This window comes from Numenius arquata, chromosome 1 (genome assembly GCF_964106895.1).
Source record: "Numenius arquata chromosome 1, bNumArq3.hap1.1, whole genome shotgun sequence".
NCBI lineage: Eukaryota > Metazoa > Chordata > Aves > Charadriiformes > Scolopacidae > Numenius > Numenius arquata.
In genome coordinates this window covers 29,048,411-29,063,545 of record NC_133576.1, presented here as the reverse complement: position 1 = coordinate 29,063,545, position 15,135 = coordinate 29,048,411, and the positions used below count along the sequence as shown (strand labels likewise).

At 35.5% G+C, this 15,135-nt stretch overlaps 1 protein-coding gene across 1 annotated transcript in view; it reads right to left on the bottom strand.

Annotated features, from left to right (window-relative positions):
- Nucleotides 1-15,135, bottom strand: part of GBE1 (1,4-alpha-glucan branching enzyme 1) — a 166,485-nt gene that overhangs the window by 45,809 nt on the left and 105,541 nt on the right. Inside the window, exons 11-12 of the mRNA XM_074144821.1 lie at nt 13,550-13,660; nt 10,438-10,609 (exon numbers count right to left, since the gene is read on the bottom strand). Of these exons, the coding sequence (XP_074000922.1) occupies nt 10,438-10,609; nt 13,550-13,660 (283 nt within the window). The remainder of the gene's footprint in view (nt 1-10,437; nt 10,610-13,549; nt 13,661-15,135) is intronic.

Here is a 15,135-nt window from a genome sequence, read left to right as displayed (position 1 = left end):
ACAAAAATAAACAAATGTAAGAACAAAAGCTCAGCTTGAACCGAGTTGTTTTTAAAAGGCCATATACACATTCCCCCAGTCCTAGAGAGAACAGATACACAAAAGACCTATGCAGAAGTCTCCAGTAAGGGAAAAATAAAAAAGGTGTTTTAAGTGCATGTCACAATCTCAGCATTTGTACTTTTCACAAATTTAAGGAGTACAAAGCAAATGGTGGAAAGCACGCTACTGATCCAACACTACATGTTAAAACAGATTAACATTGTCTTCCAGATTTCCTTTTTTTTTGCATTAATATTTTGAAATAACACCATATATTTCTTCATTATGAAGACAAAGGTTGTAAGCTTAGGCTGCACAAAGAGCTGACCCATAATACAACCATCAAGATGATTCAGGCTTTCCTACAGTATTTCATTTTGCATTATTAGTTAACCTGATGAAAAAAACCTAATGAGTTTAAGGGAGAAGTTTCACAATCTATGGAGTGATTCAAGTCAGGAGTGGATTAACAGGTAACTTCTAAAATATCTCTTAAAAATGCTAGTTCAAAAGCTATTTAATGGAAATACCTTGCTTGCAGGACCTGCTCTGAATTTTACAAAAAGATCCAAATAACTATCCCAATTGAGTAAAAATTCTGGCCTTCTGGCTGTAAAAACACTGTGCTAGCACTCTTTTGATGTTAAGTAACTTGTCCTGTTTCTCCTCTAGCCCTAACTTTTACGCAATACGTTTAGAAAAAAATAGTCTTTTATATTCAAAAAGACATTCCAACTCAAAAGGTACGTGTTCTATTCACCAAAAAAACCAACTAAAAATTAATTTTCTGTTCAGCCAAAACTAATTTTCCCCTGTTCCTAAACTCCCTTTCTAATTTACTCCAGTATAAATTCCTCCTCTCCCTTCGTGAGAGCTTACAAAAATCAGCTCTATATTCATACACAAGATTAACACCTCATAACACTTAACGCAGAAATAAAACTAAAATCTCATTTTCACTGTATTTTTATCAATTTCCAGGAACTCGCCCTGAATTAGGTATAGCATCTTTTTAGCAGGAAGGATAAAGTGATTGTCCTGGGTTAACGGAGCCTGTAGCTTCACTCCAATACCAACCTGATTGTGTGTCTCCTGGTCTGCCTGGCACGTGTTTCCTCCCTCCAACACCAATACATAGCTACCTCTGTGTGACTGCTACTATATAAAAGCATTTTTCCATTAGATCTCTTGACATATGGAAGCACACCAAATGGGTTTGAGCGCTTTCAGATTTTCTTTTTGGAAACATCAACAAGGTTACAACAGAAATATACTCCAAAGCATGTAGTCTGTGCTTGCAGTGATAAACTCCAGTGACATTTGAAGCCTGCATAGTTTGAAATTTCAAACTGAAGATCTCAAAAGACATCTGAGAAAGACAGGTCAACATTTATAAAAGATGTTTCAATAAACTTTACTCTGCTGAATTTACCATTTATTATGAAGATTTGCATAGAAAATATCTTGCCCCTTGAAGATCAATGCAAATTCAACTACAATGCTGTTTAGATTAATATTGTAGTAAATTTCTGAGTGTCAGACTGATGGCCTCAGAAAATTAAGACAGTAAGCAGATTTTAAGCTAATAAATAGGGCTTATGAAAATAAGTTCTTGAACTCAAAGACTTTTTTTTTTTTTATTCCAATGTCATCACAAAAAGTGTTATCTCAGTTTAAACTATATTGATTTGGGGAATTAATGACACTACTGAGATGAACTCATTTCAAATTACCGTAACTGCACCCATTAAAATCCAAATTGGAATGTATGCCTAAGGATCTATTATTCAGGCTTTACTAATAAAAAATTTCACCTGCTCAGTCATGTCTCCAAACAGCAATTCCTCACTGAATAACACGTGGAGTTTAGTTCTATTTGGCTCTGCATTGCCCTAAACCAGTTTGAGAAAGAGCAATGCATTGCTAAAAGTAGGGTTACTGATTAACAGATTCTCATGCGTGCTCTTACACCGGCTCACTACAGTCACGTTGCTAGTTTACTTGATCGGGACATAAAGAAAAAAGCAGTTTGTGTCATCTCTCTCTCTCTTTAAAAGCCAGCCTACGAAGTGTAATCAGGGAGAATTTTTTTTTCCCTCTTCGGTACAGAGCTTTGGACAAAATAGATCCATTTTTTTCTTGTCCATGCAATTGCTAAACTCTTCACAGATTACCGAGTACAGACAGACTACAAAAAGTAGAAGTAAAACACCCACACAGCTGGGTGTGGCGAGAGGCTGTTGTAACTTATCAGCATTGGTGGTTTCAGAAGTAACTAACTTAAAACAGAATGAGTACTGATAAATTATCAGCATCAACATAGTATGAAGCACAGTGAGCAGCAGGGAGATAAGACAATAGCTTTAGTACAGACAACATTTGAGTGGTAAATGCTTACCCTTTTTCTCTCCTCTAACACAAAAAGTTCTGCAAGCGAAGGTCTAGCACAGATTGAGTTTTCACCAGGTAGACTGTCGCTCCAAATATCTGGCACCCAGGAAATTAGTGGCCTCCTGCACTAAGCATGTCATTAGTGATGTTGATAAACAAACTAGAAAATAAACATTAGTTCTCTGCTTTGTGATAAAGCAGAAGCTAAGTTCCATGTGAAAACTACACATTATTACATGAATTTATTGAAGAAGTTACAACAGAGAGGAAAAAAACCTAAAGATGACTACTCCTCAAAAAGGCAAATTATTATTACTTTTTTATAATCCAAATGGAGAAGCGGATGTTGGTTTCCAGTCTCATCTTTAGATCAAATTAAATATGAAAATCTGAAAATATTTTTTTTCTTCCTTTCAGTTTTGCACTGTGTCTTCCAACCAAGAACCCACAGTGCTAGAAGCAGAAGCCTATAGGTTAGCTGTAAGTAAGGACAGTCAATCTATAATTCTGAATGCATGCTGTGATGGACCAAATCTTCATGCAACTAAGAAAAACACATACAAGAGTGCTCTTCTACTCAGAAGAGGGAATCAGCCAGGTATTTCTTTTTCTCCTCTGAAAAGGCATTATGATAAAAATCATTACACAAAGGCATTTTTATATACCTTACAATGTCAAGGCGCTTCTAAAGCCCTAATGGTCAAGGTTCACAGGATGAACCAAGCTTTTAAAAATTTTTAGAATAACTACAATATGTAACATTTTAAAGCACCTCAAGACTACATAAACAGAAAACGTTTCAAGTGTTTTGTTTGGCTCCAAGTTAACCACAGCACAGAAAGTGTAAGGTGACTACACATAATTGCTTACACACCTCATGAATCATTGAGCAAAGAAATCTTTATATATATGCATGCATATATAGAAAAATCGATTTTCAATATATTATCAAAATTACAAAGATTATCACATTTTCATACTAACAGGCAAGAATATCCTGTCCTTTATGAAAATCTTAATTTGGATCACATCTGACATCTAATCAAAACAGTTACTTATGTACAAATATGTGCATTTAGATGCACAACTCCCAGTAAATTCAAGATACATTTTTAAGACAGAGCTTCTACTACAGTGCTTACATTCTGCATTACAAAAGAAAAGGAGCACAAAAATGAGGTAAACCTATTGATTTTAAATTTATTTGAAATCAAGGTGAAGAAACTTAAAACAAAATACAATTTAGTCAGAATATTATAATCTTTAGATATATCTTTAACTATTGAGTTGGGTTTGGGGTTGTTTTTTTCCCATAAGAGACAGCTAAGTAAAACTAATCAATGCTGCCTGTATATAGTTTAATTATAGTTTACTGAAAAGAGTTTCTGAGCTTTGTAGCTATGGAGAGGGAAAGAAAAAACAATTATGAAAGGACAGAATAACAGTCACGCCCTGGCTGTCACATCCAGAAGATGAGAAAAAAGCTTTTCATAACAATATGACTTCATCATAGTTTCTGTAATAAATTTTAATTTTGAATGCTTGAAAAGAGAAATGTCTCCAAAAACCTGTGCTAAAAGTGTAAAGTTATAATAAATACAGGCCTATTAGTGTGATTGTTCCTCAAAACAATAAAGCAAAAATGAAGGCTGCCACACAAATAGAAACAGAACTCATTTCTAATATAACTCTAATATACTTATTTTAAAACTTCACTTATTATTGCTTAGGAAGTCCTCACATCACAGGAACTATTGTATCAGTAGACCAGGTTATATGCACTCATACATGGTGACAGAAAAGTTGTTACTCATCTGAACTGTGAGCTGCACAAATCACACAAGATGCAAGGCAACAGATGGAGTCTTAGGAACAAAGCTTGAGACATTAGCAGAAGTCTCAATAACAATATCAACATAGTTAACTGATGGTACTAAGCATAATGTAGAAAATCTGTAGTTGTTCTGGGGAGTACTCAGGCTTAAAAATCAAATCCCTTTGTATCAGTAACACAGAAAAACAACTAGGAAACTACCCATCCTTTAAAAAAAACAACAAACCACCTTGTAACTGAAACAGAATGTCAAAATGGCTTGATTTACTACAAATCCACTCCGCTAATAATACTGGAACATCTGATACCCTGCAGATTTAAGACTCAGTAACAAACTACGGAAACATCAGCATTACTCTGAAAGAAAAAAGGAGCACCACACAGAACAGCTACCTCAATTTGGAGGATTCTCTCTCCTACTCTGGAAAATCCTACTCAGTTTTCAATCCTTGAACACAGTTGCAGCAACTGTTGATTCTTCAGCAGTTCTGAGGATGCTGCTACCTATGAAGGCTTCTGTTTCAAGGTTCCTAACTTGAGAAGCCATAGTGTGGACACTGATGCACCACCACACATATAGACTTCTGCTAGTAATCATTTTATTTATGTATTTAAATGACACACTCACATATGGAGCCTTCTTCCCCACCCTCTCAAGAAGGAAGTGCAATCAACTCCCACAACAGATTTCTAGTATTTGGGCATACTTAATTTGTGAAGAGAAGGTGGGACAGAAAGAAAATCAGTGTGTGTGTGCGTGGTTTAGTCTTAAATTGAGACAGTCTCTCTTTAATTGCTTTTCTCCCAGTCACTCTAATGTGCTTTGAGTATAGAAATGAAGTTTGTTTCAATCAACTCTAAATGCACAAGCATTAACAGTTTACACCTCTAGACCTTCTGGAAGAGACTCTCAAAGCAATTAATGAAGCCAAATCTATATATTTGGATACTTCCCCCTGCCACTGCTCACCCCAAGTTGTGAGTGGGAGCATACAAGGTACTATATATAGAACAAAGTTGTAGGTGGTCTACCACTACAGGACAAGAAGTCTCTGCCAAATTATACGAAAGATTTCACATTGCACCCTTCTTGCTTTCTGCCTTAAAATGAAGATAACTGTTTCTGTCAGACTGCCATGAAATTAAAGCACCTGGTAGAACTGGCAGCAGAGATAGTACATTTGCCATGTATACTAGGTAAGCATATTAAGGAGAATGATTTCAAATTATGTATCCTAATCCACAGTCTTTACCAACTGAACACTTCAAAGTTGTTTATCAAATGAAGTTGACTGAAGGGAGCTATTTAAAGAGCATTTGCTCTTGCAAGGCCATTTTTTACATCATGGTCTAAAAAGGTTACTCTGTGACCAGCGCACAGCCGTAATAATCATAAGAAAGTGTACAGAAAAAAAAAAGTGTAAAAATTCAAAGTGATTTGCTGGCAACATGTCTAAGAAAATAAAACGCCCTTAGGTTTATGCTAAATATCCTTGTTGCCGATACAATTTCTTTGTCTAGAATAGGTAGCAATAAAAGTATTTCAGATTCTGCTTTAAGTAACATTTGCATTTATATTGTAAGTTATGTTGTATCATTTTTATTTCAGGTCTTTAAACAATAACTCAAAGTAAATTGTAAGTGCATTTCCCACCCTAACATTGGTGCTACTGATACAGGTTTTCACTCTTCCTTGTCTTGTTTGTCAACATATTTTCAAATCCATGTGTTACAAAATCCTTTAGTTTAAAAAATAAAAATAAAAACCTAAGGTTCTCTCTCCAAAATACCCAAAGGAATAGATGATGCATAGCACTTTATTTTTAAGGCCAAAGACAGAACAAGGTGTCACCATACCAAACCATGAAAAAAAATACAACTGGTTTAGTGCATACAAAAAAACCCTAAGCATAAAGAAAGTAGACAAAGTACTGTGTAAATCAACTATCAAGTGGTAAAAGGAAGCTTTTCAGATAGATTTGATGATATTAGCAACACAGAAGTAAATGTCAACCCAAACAGTAACAGCACCAGTCAATGCTCATGACTGCATGATTGTTCTAGTTACTGTAAATAATTTTCTAGCTTATATATATATTTAAGTAGTTGTTTGCAGGGAGAGCGATTTGTTCTCTGGAGTCCTAATTAAGAGTTGTTTTACTATAGAAAAGTCATGCAAAATAGTGCTAGAGGTTCATGTAGAAACTAATCTCCATTTAAATCAATAGATTTGAGTTTAAGCCAATTTAAAATGAAAAAGGAAACAAGAAAATGATTGTTAGCAAGCTGAAAAGCAAAACCCCATAGTGGCATAAACCAGTAAATATTCATGCTATGAAGGATCCCAAGGACCTAAACTGCTATTTAAGGCCCCTTAGGCTGGATCTTATGTTTATTCTAGACAAGAAAGCAGCTATCTTGCTTGTCCAAATCTAGGTATACAAACAGATGTATCTTGCAAGATAAGGAGAGAACATGGAAACAAATTCACCAAAGAAGTGGCACACCTCTTTCCCTGTCCCACAGGGTTTCCCTAAGTGCAGGGCACATGCAATAAGCAAGACAAAAGAAAAATAATATTTAAGGGAAAGGAACAATTACAGTTGTCTACAGCTTTTCTTCAGGGACAGTATGGAAAACGATGCCAAAGGAAAATGAAGGTATGCACAGACAGAACAGTTCTGCAGCGGTAGGTTCAACTATTGTTTTCAGGAAATACGTAGAGAGCCTTGATGTTGAAGTTAAACATTGTCCAGTGGGTAACAACAGCAGTTGCTTTATTCTCAAGGCAAGATCTGAAGATTCCTGTAATATTCTAGAAGTCATATAACGACTTCTATTAGTCCTTGTTTAGCAACTGAGGAAGCATACTCAAATCTTAAGCCTTATTTTGTAGGGAGATAAATTGACAATAAATTTTAGTCAGATACAGGGTTTTTGGTTTGGATTTGTTTTCAAATCCTCATATTAGAGAGGGCAAAGATCTGTGTCTCAAAATATTTTCCACATCCTGTTCTCGTTTTAATTAAGTTAATATTAGATGCTTATTGTATTTCAATATCACTAAAATTACAAACAAAAATACTTGAGTAGGAATAGAGGGTTTTTTCCTATTACTTCCAATAACAAAATTACTTCCACTATTTAATATTGGCACACTCTGTGAACGCTTGGGGCTTTAAGTGTCATTTAAGTTCAGACAATCAAATGCGTATTATCTATGTCAACATCTTTGTGGAAGCTTAGCTGTAGTGGAGGAAACCCTTAAAGAAGCATCATCTGAGACCCTACTAAAGCATTGTGCAGAATAACTTGTAATTTTTGTGACTTCCTAAAGTCACATGACACCTTCTGACCAGTCCTGGCTGGTCTCAGTATTAAAATTTCTATCTAAAACAGGAGCTGGGCTGAACAAACTACAACTACATTAGGATCGATACTCCTTACCTGCTTTGAAAGCTGAGGATTTAGACATAGCACAAGTTTCAAAGCGATTGCTACTTTTTTATTATTACTATTAAACAAACTGGCCTTCCAGAGTGTTCATTCACTACAGCAGGATGTTTATCACTGTCATGCTCATTTTCAGCCGAGCATATGGAGATTTTCTCTTTCTAGGTTAAGTCTTCCATGCCAGATGGGCACATGAAGCCCCAGAGATTACTTGCAAAGCTGCACAGAAAACTGAAATACAGACCAGAGGAAAGAACGCTCCCAAAGGTTACAAGGGAACCAATTTACGGAAATGACAAAACTTTCCTATTCACATTTAGGTCTGCATACATCATCGATTGCCTATATTGTAATAAGCAACTGAGAAGGGAAATAGAATCACAGAATGGTTTAGGTTAGAAGGGACCTTAAAGATCCTGTAGTTCCAAAATTAAACATCCAGGAACATGAAAAATAAGAATAACAACTTCCAGGATTTCTGCCATGGTTTCATACAGATACCTGTAAGAACAACAGAGAACTGTTCCATGTGAAAAGCAGGAAAGACGGGAGAAAGCCACAATGGGTGTTTGGTGTTCAATGGGGCGCAACTTCTCTCAACAACAATCTGCTTGCATATTCGGAGTACAAATGATACTCTGACACATTAAATATTTTCCAGATCTTCAAAGAGAAATTCCAGGATATATTTGAGAACATGTAATTCCACTCCTGATACAATGTATTTTAGAAGCAGTTTGTTTTTTCCTTAAGGTGAGCAAAGCATTGAGAAAGCAGCATGTTACTTTGGTGTCTCTTTTCAGAACAAGAAGGTATGAGACATTTATGGAAGGACCTAGGGAAGCAGAGAGGCACCTGGAGTGCCTTCTCCAGATGTTGTGAAAGGAGATTTCCATGCTTCCCCCTTATCCCACAGGAGGCTTCTCTTCCTCACCCTCAGCATTTGCTCAAAACTGAAAGTTAAAGAAGTCATTTGTCCCTGTATTTGCATAACTAGATAGCATGCTGCAACATGCATTTTAAGTACACCGGATTGCAAGCATTCTGAACTTATACATTTTCTCCTCCAACATTTATTACAATCTTTTTACCTTTTTCATATAGAATAATATAACATAGTTACTGAAACAATTGCGGTACTCAAGGATACACATATTAATTGCTCAATCAACCTGCATTGACACATTGGATTTAACATGCCACATTGAATTACTGATCATTTTTCTAACCTTACCAAGTCAATCTGGGGCAGAGACATCTGCAGTTTAGCTGGCATATTTTTTCAACACCTGCTTCCTTAACTATTGTAGTATCACTAGTTTGAACAGCTGCACATTTTGGTGCCTGACTACACACTTCATAAATATTTTGTTTCATTACCTCTTCTTCATTCTTGGGAAAAAGTTCTTTATTTTATTGGAAACAATTTTATTAGTATACCATAAATTGAATTTTTTTTGTTCTATATGGAAGTTGCTTTAATTTTTAAGAAAACCCACAAACATTGTATTTTCTGAGTGTTCTAATATGAAGGAAGAGAACATATCAGTACACATATGCCTAAATCAAATGCCACCATTGTCTTATTAATGTTATATATTTTTTCTAATTAAAAAGCTGGATTTTTTAATATACTGTCATGAAAGAAGGGCAATATACATCCAATAATCCCCTTTAACTTGATAATATAAAACATTTAAAAATAAAAATTGAAGGCAGTATTAAGCCCAAAATTCTATAATTTTCAAGTGTTTCATTGTCAGAAAACTGAGATGGTCATTTACAGCATGCTTTCAGCCTTCCTCCTCCACATGAGACTACCATAACTGCCATACAGAACTTGTCACACCATATTACAGAATAGCGATTTTTACTACAAAGGATTATTTTGCAAAGAAATTAACGAACATGAATATGGTAAAGAGCATTAAGCATAAATACCTTTAGCATTTTGTAAAAAAACTAGGAACAACATTTGACTTTTAAGATGTCTACATGGAACTGTAACTTGCCAGTTAGTTAAATAAGATTAACTACTGGATGTTTTTGTAGCAATAGCGCTTAGGAAGCAATGCAACAGTTGTATTTACAGCTTATGAACAAAAAGAAAGTATTGCTAACTCTTACTATTTCCCTGCTTTGATAGGGGGATGTGCCTCCTGTCTCTATGATTTGTCCTTGCCTATCCCATTAAGCCCCTTCTCTTCACTAAGAAGTGATGAAATATAAATCAACTGATTCTAGATTACTTCCTGACAATTAATAAGTGAAATAAGCACAGAGCTACCCTTAATAAATTCACTGTTACCTTTAGAAGTTTTGGAGAGTAGAAAATAGAGATGAAAGTCAACCTAGCTGTATAAAGCAAGACTCACCATCTGACAAACTTGCAGAACAAAAATTAAAATACTAGTCTGAGTTATAAATCGGAGTTAGACTGTAAATCAGTTAGTAACCTGAACTAGAGTCTTTGAAAAAGTTATTTCTGTTACAAATAGGAACCATATTGATTTTATTTTCTTGTTTTATAATGCATCTTACAGACAGAAATACAATGCATATTACCTTTTGTACTAATTCTTTATAAAAGCATTTAGGCTCCAAACTTGAGCATTGGGACAAATACTATGGATGCAAGATGATGTTAGATCGTTTTATTTTCCTGCCAAGCATTCTGTAGATGAGAAAATGAAAGACTTGTTCCTAAGATTACTTACCCATGAAGTTCAGATAGCTCTCTCCTCCAAGCGCGTGAGTAATGAGACGAATCATTTTATGGAGCTGTATTCCCCGATCAATGACTGGTGTAAGAGGTGAGAGCACGCTCATGTTTGTATACATCTCTGCATCCATCAGTCGAAATGCCAATGTCTTATCACCAACAAGTGCCTGTAACAATTTAAAAAAAGTGAATAAAAGCCTTGGCTATACTAGAAATGTTTCTAATTTTTTTTAAAGCAGGCACTCTATATCATAAGGGGAGGACTTGGAAGATTGGTGAGGAGTCAAGGACACGGCTTGGTGTGCACGATCTAGTCCCTCTTCACAAAGAAAACATTCTGCCACCGCCGATGATCACCAGATCACAGTGACCCTAGCTTCTAATTACTGCAGCTTTGTATTGTGTGATGGGTAATCATGTGGGCGTGACATAAACGATCTGCTGCCAAAAAGAGAAAGTATGTAAACTGAGGCAGAGACATCCTTGAGCTGAGCCTCAACTGGATGCCAGACCCGACCGTCTGTTTTCCGCTTGCAACCCTCCACGTGGTTACTGGGGCTCCTCACACTGACTGGAGTACCAGTATGGGATCAATAAACCCCTGTTGTGGTCCTGCATTTCACCTGATGTGACAGCACTGCGCAATTACTTCTGAGAAACTTTTTGCCTACAGACACCAAACGTGAAATGTTAGCGTCAACGCAACAAGCCACAAGTGACCTAACATTTTGGAACTTTTATAGAAAACTATGGTTCTATGGTAAAACACAGAAAATAAGAAAGCAAACATATCAAGTTAACTTCCTAGGATGTATAAATAAAGGGCTATTAACAACACTCCTGATTTAGAGATGCAGAGTGAATATGAAACATTCATTTATATGCAATCAAGAATGTGATTGGTTTTCTGTGATTTCACACAAGAGAAAAATAAATAGTAATTCTGTCTAAAAACAGTGACTGAATCACTAACTTGCTAGATCTTACTGTTACTTGAGAAAGGCCACAAAATGCTATTTAACAAGGATTATTCTAATATATTAGCATGCAGGTAGCTGAAAATGTTTTGGAGCATTTGTATGCAAACAACTAATTTTTGTTCAATTAGCCCAATTCTCATATTATACACTAGCATGAAAACTCACTAGATGCCAAAGAGACAGCTGAGCTGTAAACAGATCTAGCTGAAAAGCACCACCATCCTTTAGTTTTCCAGCTAACGATAAAACAGCACATGCAGATGATTCTCTCAAGCGAAAAATAATCTTTTTGTAAAAAAAAAAAATAATAAATTCCTGTGGCAAGACTGAAGATCGCACTGAACAACTGCAAGTAACAACTCTTCTCTGGACTCGGAATGTGGCATTTGTTAGTGTCATTTCATGTCCCCTAATCTTTCCATTAGAAGAGAAGGTAAGTGTTCCCTGTTCATGTTTTCTATGCCAGTCATGATTTTATAAACTGGAACCCTTCCTCCTTCAATGATCTTTTTTCTACCCTGAAGAGTCTTAGTCTATTTAGTTTTCTCGTGAAAACCAATCCACACCTGCTATTATTTTTACCAATGCTTACAGAATTTTTTTCTAGTTACTCTGTATATCCTTTGAGATAACAGGAACAAATCTGTCTCCAACATTCAAGACGGCCACAAACCATGAAAGGCTAGAGTGGCATACTGATTTTGCTCTTTGTTCTCCATTCCATTCATAATAATTCCAGTATCGTATCTGGTTTTTGGACAGCTATTAGAATTGAGCTGCTCTATTTCACATACTTATTATAACCATAAGGCCCTGTATTCTGACTGGTAATAGTCAGCTCACAGCCCATTATAACATAAGAAACCAGAATTGTTTCAGCCCCTCAGGTGCACCACTTCAAGTATCTCCAGACTGACTTTTATCTACACCCCTATTTTGTTTCTCTATCCTACTTTTCACATATCATCCTAGTGTCCATCTGCAATTGTCACAGCTCGTTTTCTTTTTTTTTTTTAAATTCAAAATAAATAGATCTTCTCAAGTATGAGATTCTAAAACAAAAATACATAGTGATATGGAAAACAATTTAACTGATAAAATCCATCATGAAATAAAAGAACGGCAACATTACTGTTATATGGATGCTTTCAGATGAACCATCAGCTTTCATAAAAGCAAATAATCACCAAATAATATGCATTTCCAAGTAACATCTCAAGTTTTTTACCAGGATTGGGACTCTTCTCTTGTGCCTTAAGCAAACGCTATGTAACAGTCTGAGATAAGAATGTAAATAGATACATAAAAGTAAGCCGATAAACTCAGAATTAACTCTTTAAAATAAAATACAAGTCTCATTTTGGAGACTTCTGTAGACTTTTATTACAGAAGGTGTATGAAATAGAATGTCAACCACTATTATGTAGAGGAAAGAGTTGAAGATAGGTTACTTAAACCTTTCATTAGAAAATTGTTCATTTTTTTTTTTTTTAAAGTTCCTAATTGTAAAATTCTCAACCAATGGATTTTCTGATTCTTCAGAAACAACGATTAGAAAAGATTGTGGAAGATGAGCATTATCCAAACTTCTTATTTTTTCATTTTTCTGTACATAGAACTATTATAATTGCTGTGTTTTGAATCAAACAGTTAAATAATATTTCATTTAGATTTCTGAAGAGAGATTTCAGAGAGGAAACATTTTCCTGAAGGGAATGACAACAGTTGCAAACACTGATTCAGTGAACAGATTTGCTAAATTGTGATATTGTTTATGCTTATCATAAACAGTGTTCCATCTTATTTTATGGAAATCACATTTTCAAAAGTATGGATTATATGCCTTCCTATGTTCTACGACAAACAGGCAAGACAAGAAGCTGGAACTCATTTCTTAAAAAAACCCAAACAAAACAGAACTGAAAAATAAACATCCACCCACTCCAGGATTCCTTAATTAAAACGAAGGATCAAAACCAAAAAGACCTAAAGAAAACCCAAACAAAAAAAAAATGAGCAGTAGTTCCAGACCTTTCTCAACTTGTCTCAATTTTTAAAAAGCAAAACCCGGTAAGTCTCTAAACCTCATCTTTTACTTGCTTATATATAAACATATAGATACAATACCTGATCATGGCTCTCTGCGTATGCAATGTACTTTTCTTCATACCGCCTGTTTGTTAATGTATGCACAATATTGCCCATATTCCAGTCTTCATCTTTCAGCTCCTTAATAATCTGCAGAAATAAACGAAAGATCATTGAAAAATTATTTCTGTTTTAACTAAAAGCACATTAGTACCTTTCTTCATTATCTTGGCACAGAAATTTCCAATAAATTGTGAACTGTATTACTTCAACTTCTCCTATTCCCAGCTTTGGAGCAACGAGCTTTCTCTGATAACCTGGAAACACTTCTTTCTTTTGAATTCCACTACATGAATCTAATAACTAGAAAATTTTGTTTCTCCTGGACTTCCACATACGAGCATGGACCATTGGACTTGCCATCTCTCATGTGAATCCACTGATAACAGTGGGCAATGCAATTGCTAGGAGTTCCAAGAGACCACTGCACCAAAAACTAGAGAAAAAAAAAAAATGTGGGCACACACTCCTACCGACACACAGTATTGAAGGAAGTCCTGTATTCCAAGTAACCCTGGCATATGGCAGCTTCCAACTACAGCTGAAGCACTGGGCTGCACGGTACAGAATGGATCATTGCAAGATAGCACTAAGCTATTGCCATGAAGTACACAATAACACGAGAAGGTGCTCAGTGCAGGGGCTTGCATGTTCCCTGATCTGTGAATTCCCAGTCAGGTCCAAACCGCATGAATTCCAAAGCTTTGGAATACAAAACAAGCTTTACATGTTTTTTGTTATGCTAGCTCCTGATTTTTAGGAATTTAAATTAAAACACATCAATAGGAATTTTCTGCCTCATATGACACTATTTCCTCCCTCTTCTAAACCTAGACCCATTTCAGTGTTAGTCCTTTCTTTTTTCTATAGAACTTTTTAGACCTCCATTGATCACTACAACTTAAATACATATGCATAACTACATAGGCATAAAAATTATGGTGATTAAAAGGCAGTAACATTGATGGCTAATGATTCTGTAAAATGTAACATTCTGATTGTAAGTGGCCACGTACTCCTAAACAGCTTTTTTTTTTTCTTTTTAATAACTCTATAAAATCTGGCCCTGAAAACATTCAGGTCCCTGTGCAGCATCATATTACGTAGTAGATTGATCTTTAATGTGAACTAGTACAGACACTGTTACAACAATCAGCTTATCTCACCTACTTTTACAGATTGCTCAGAATTAATTCATGGAACCCTGGAGATCCTTCAGGTCTACGACTGCTTTTAGGAAGTTCCACAGAAACCTTGTTATTAACAGGGACATACTTAAAAGCTGGAGTGAAATGACAGCAAGAAGCTGTCTCAAGTTTAATGGTGCTCTCCCTGTTGGAAAAGCTGGTACGCTTGTCTTCTGAATGAAAAGGTTTGGACGCTGTTTTTCAATTTGCCCTCCACCTCCTAGTTACAAAAGTGAAAGATGCTGAAGATAAGTTAATTTGCTTTTTATTTTAAGCTACTCACAACATCTATTGTAGCATTAATGCTCATATAAAACATTTATTGTTTTCATATCATCATGATAGCTTGAGGGATTTGGATGCAATCTAACCGAAAAA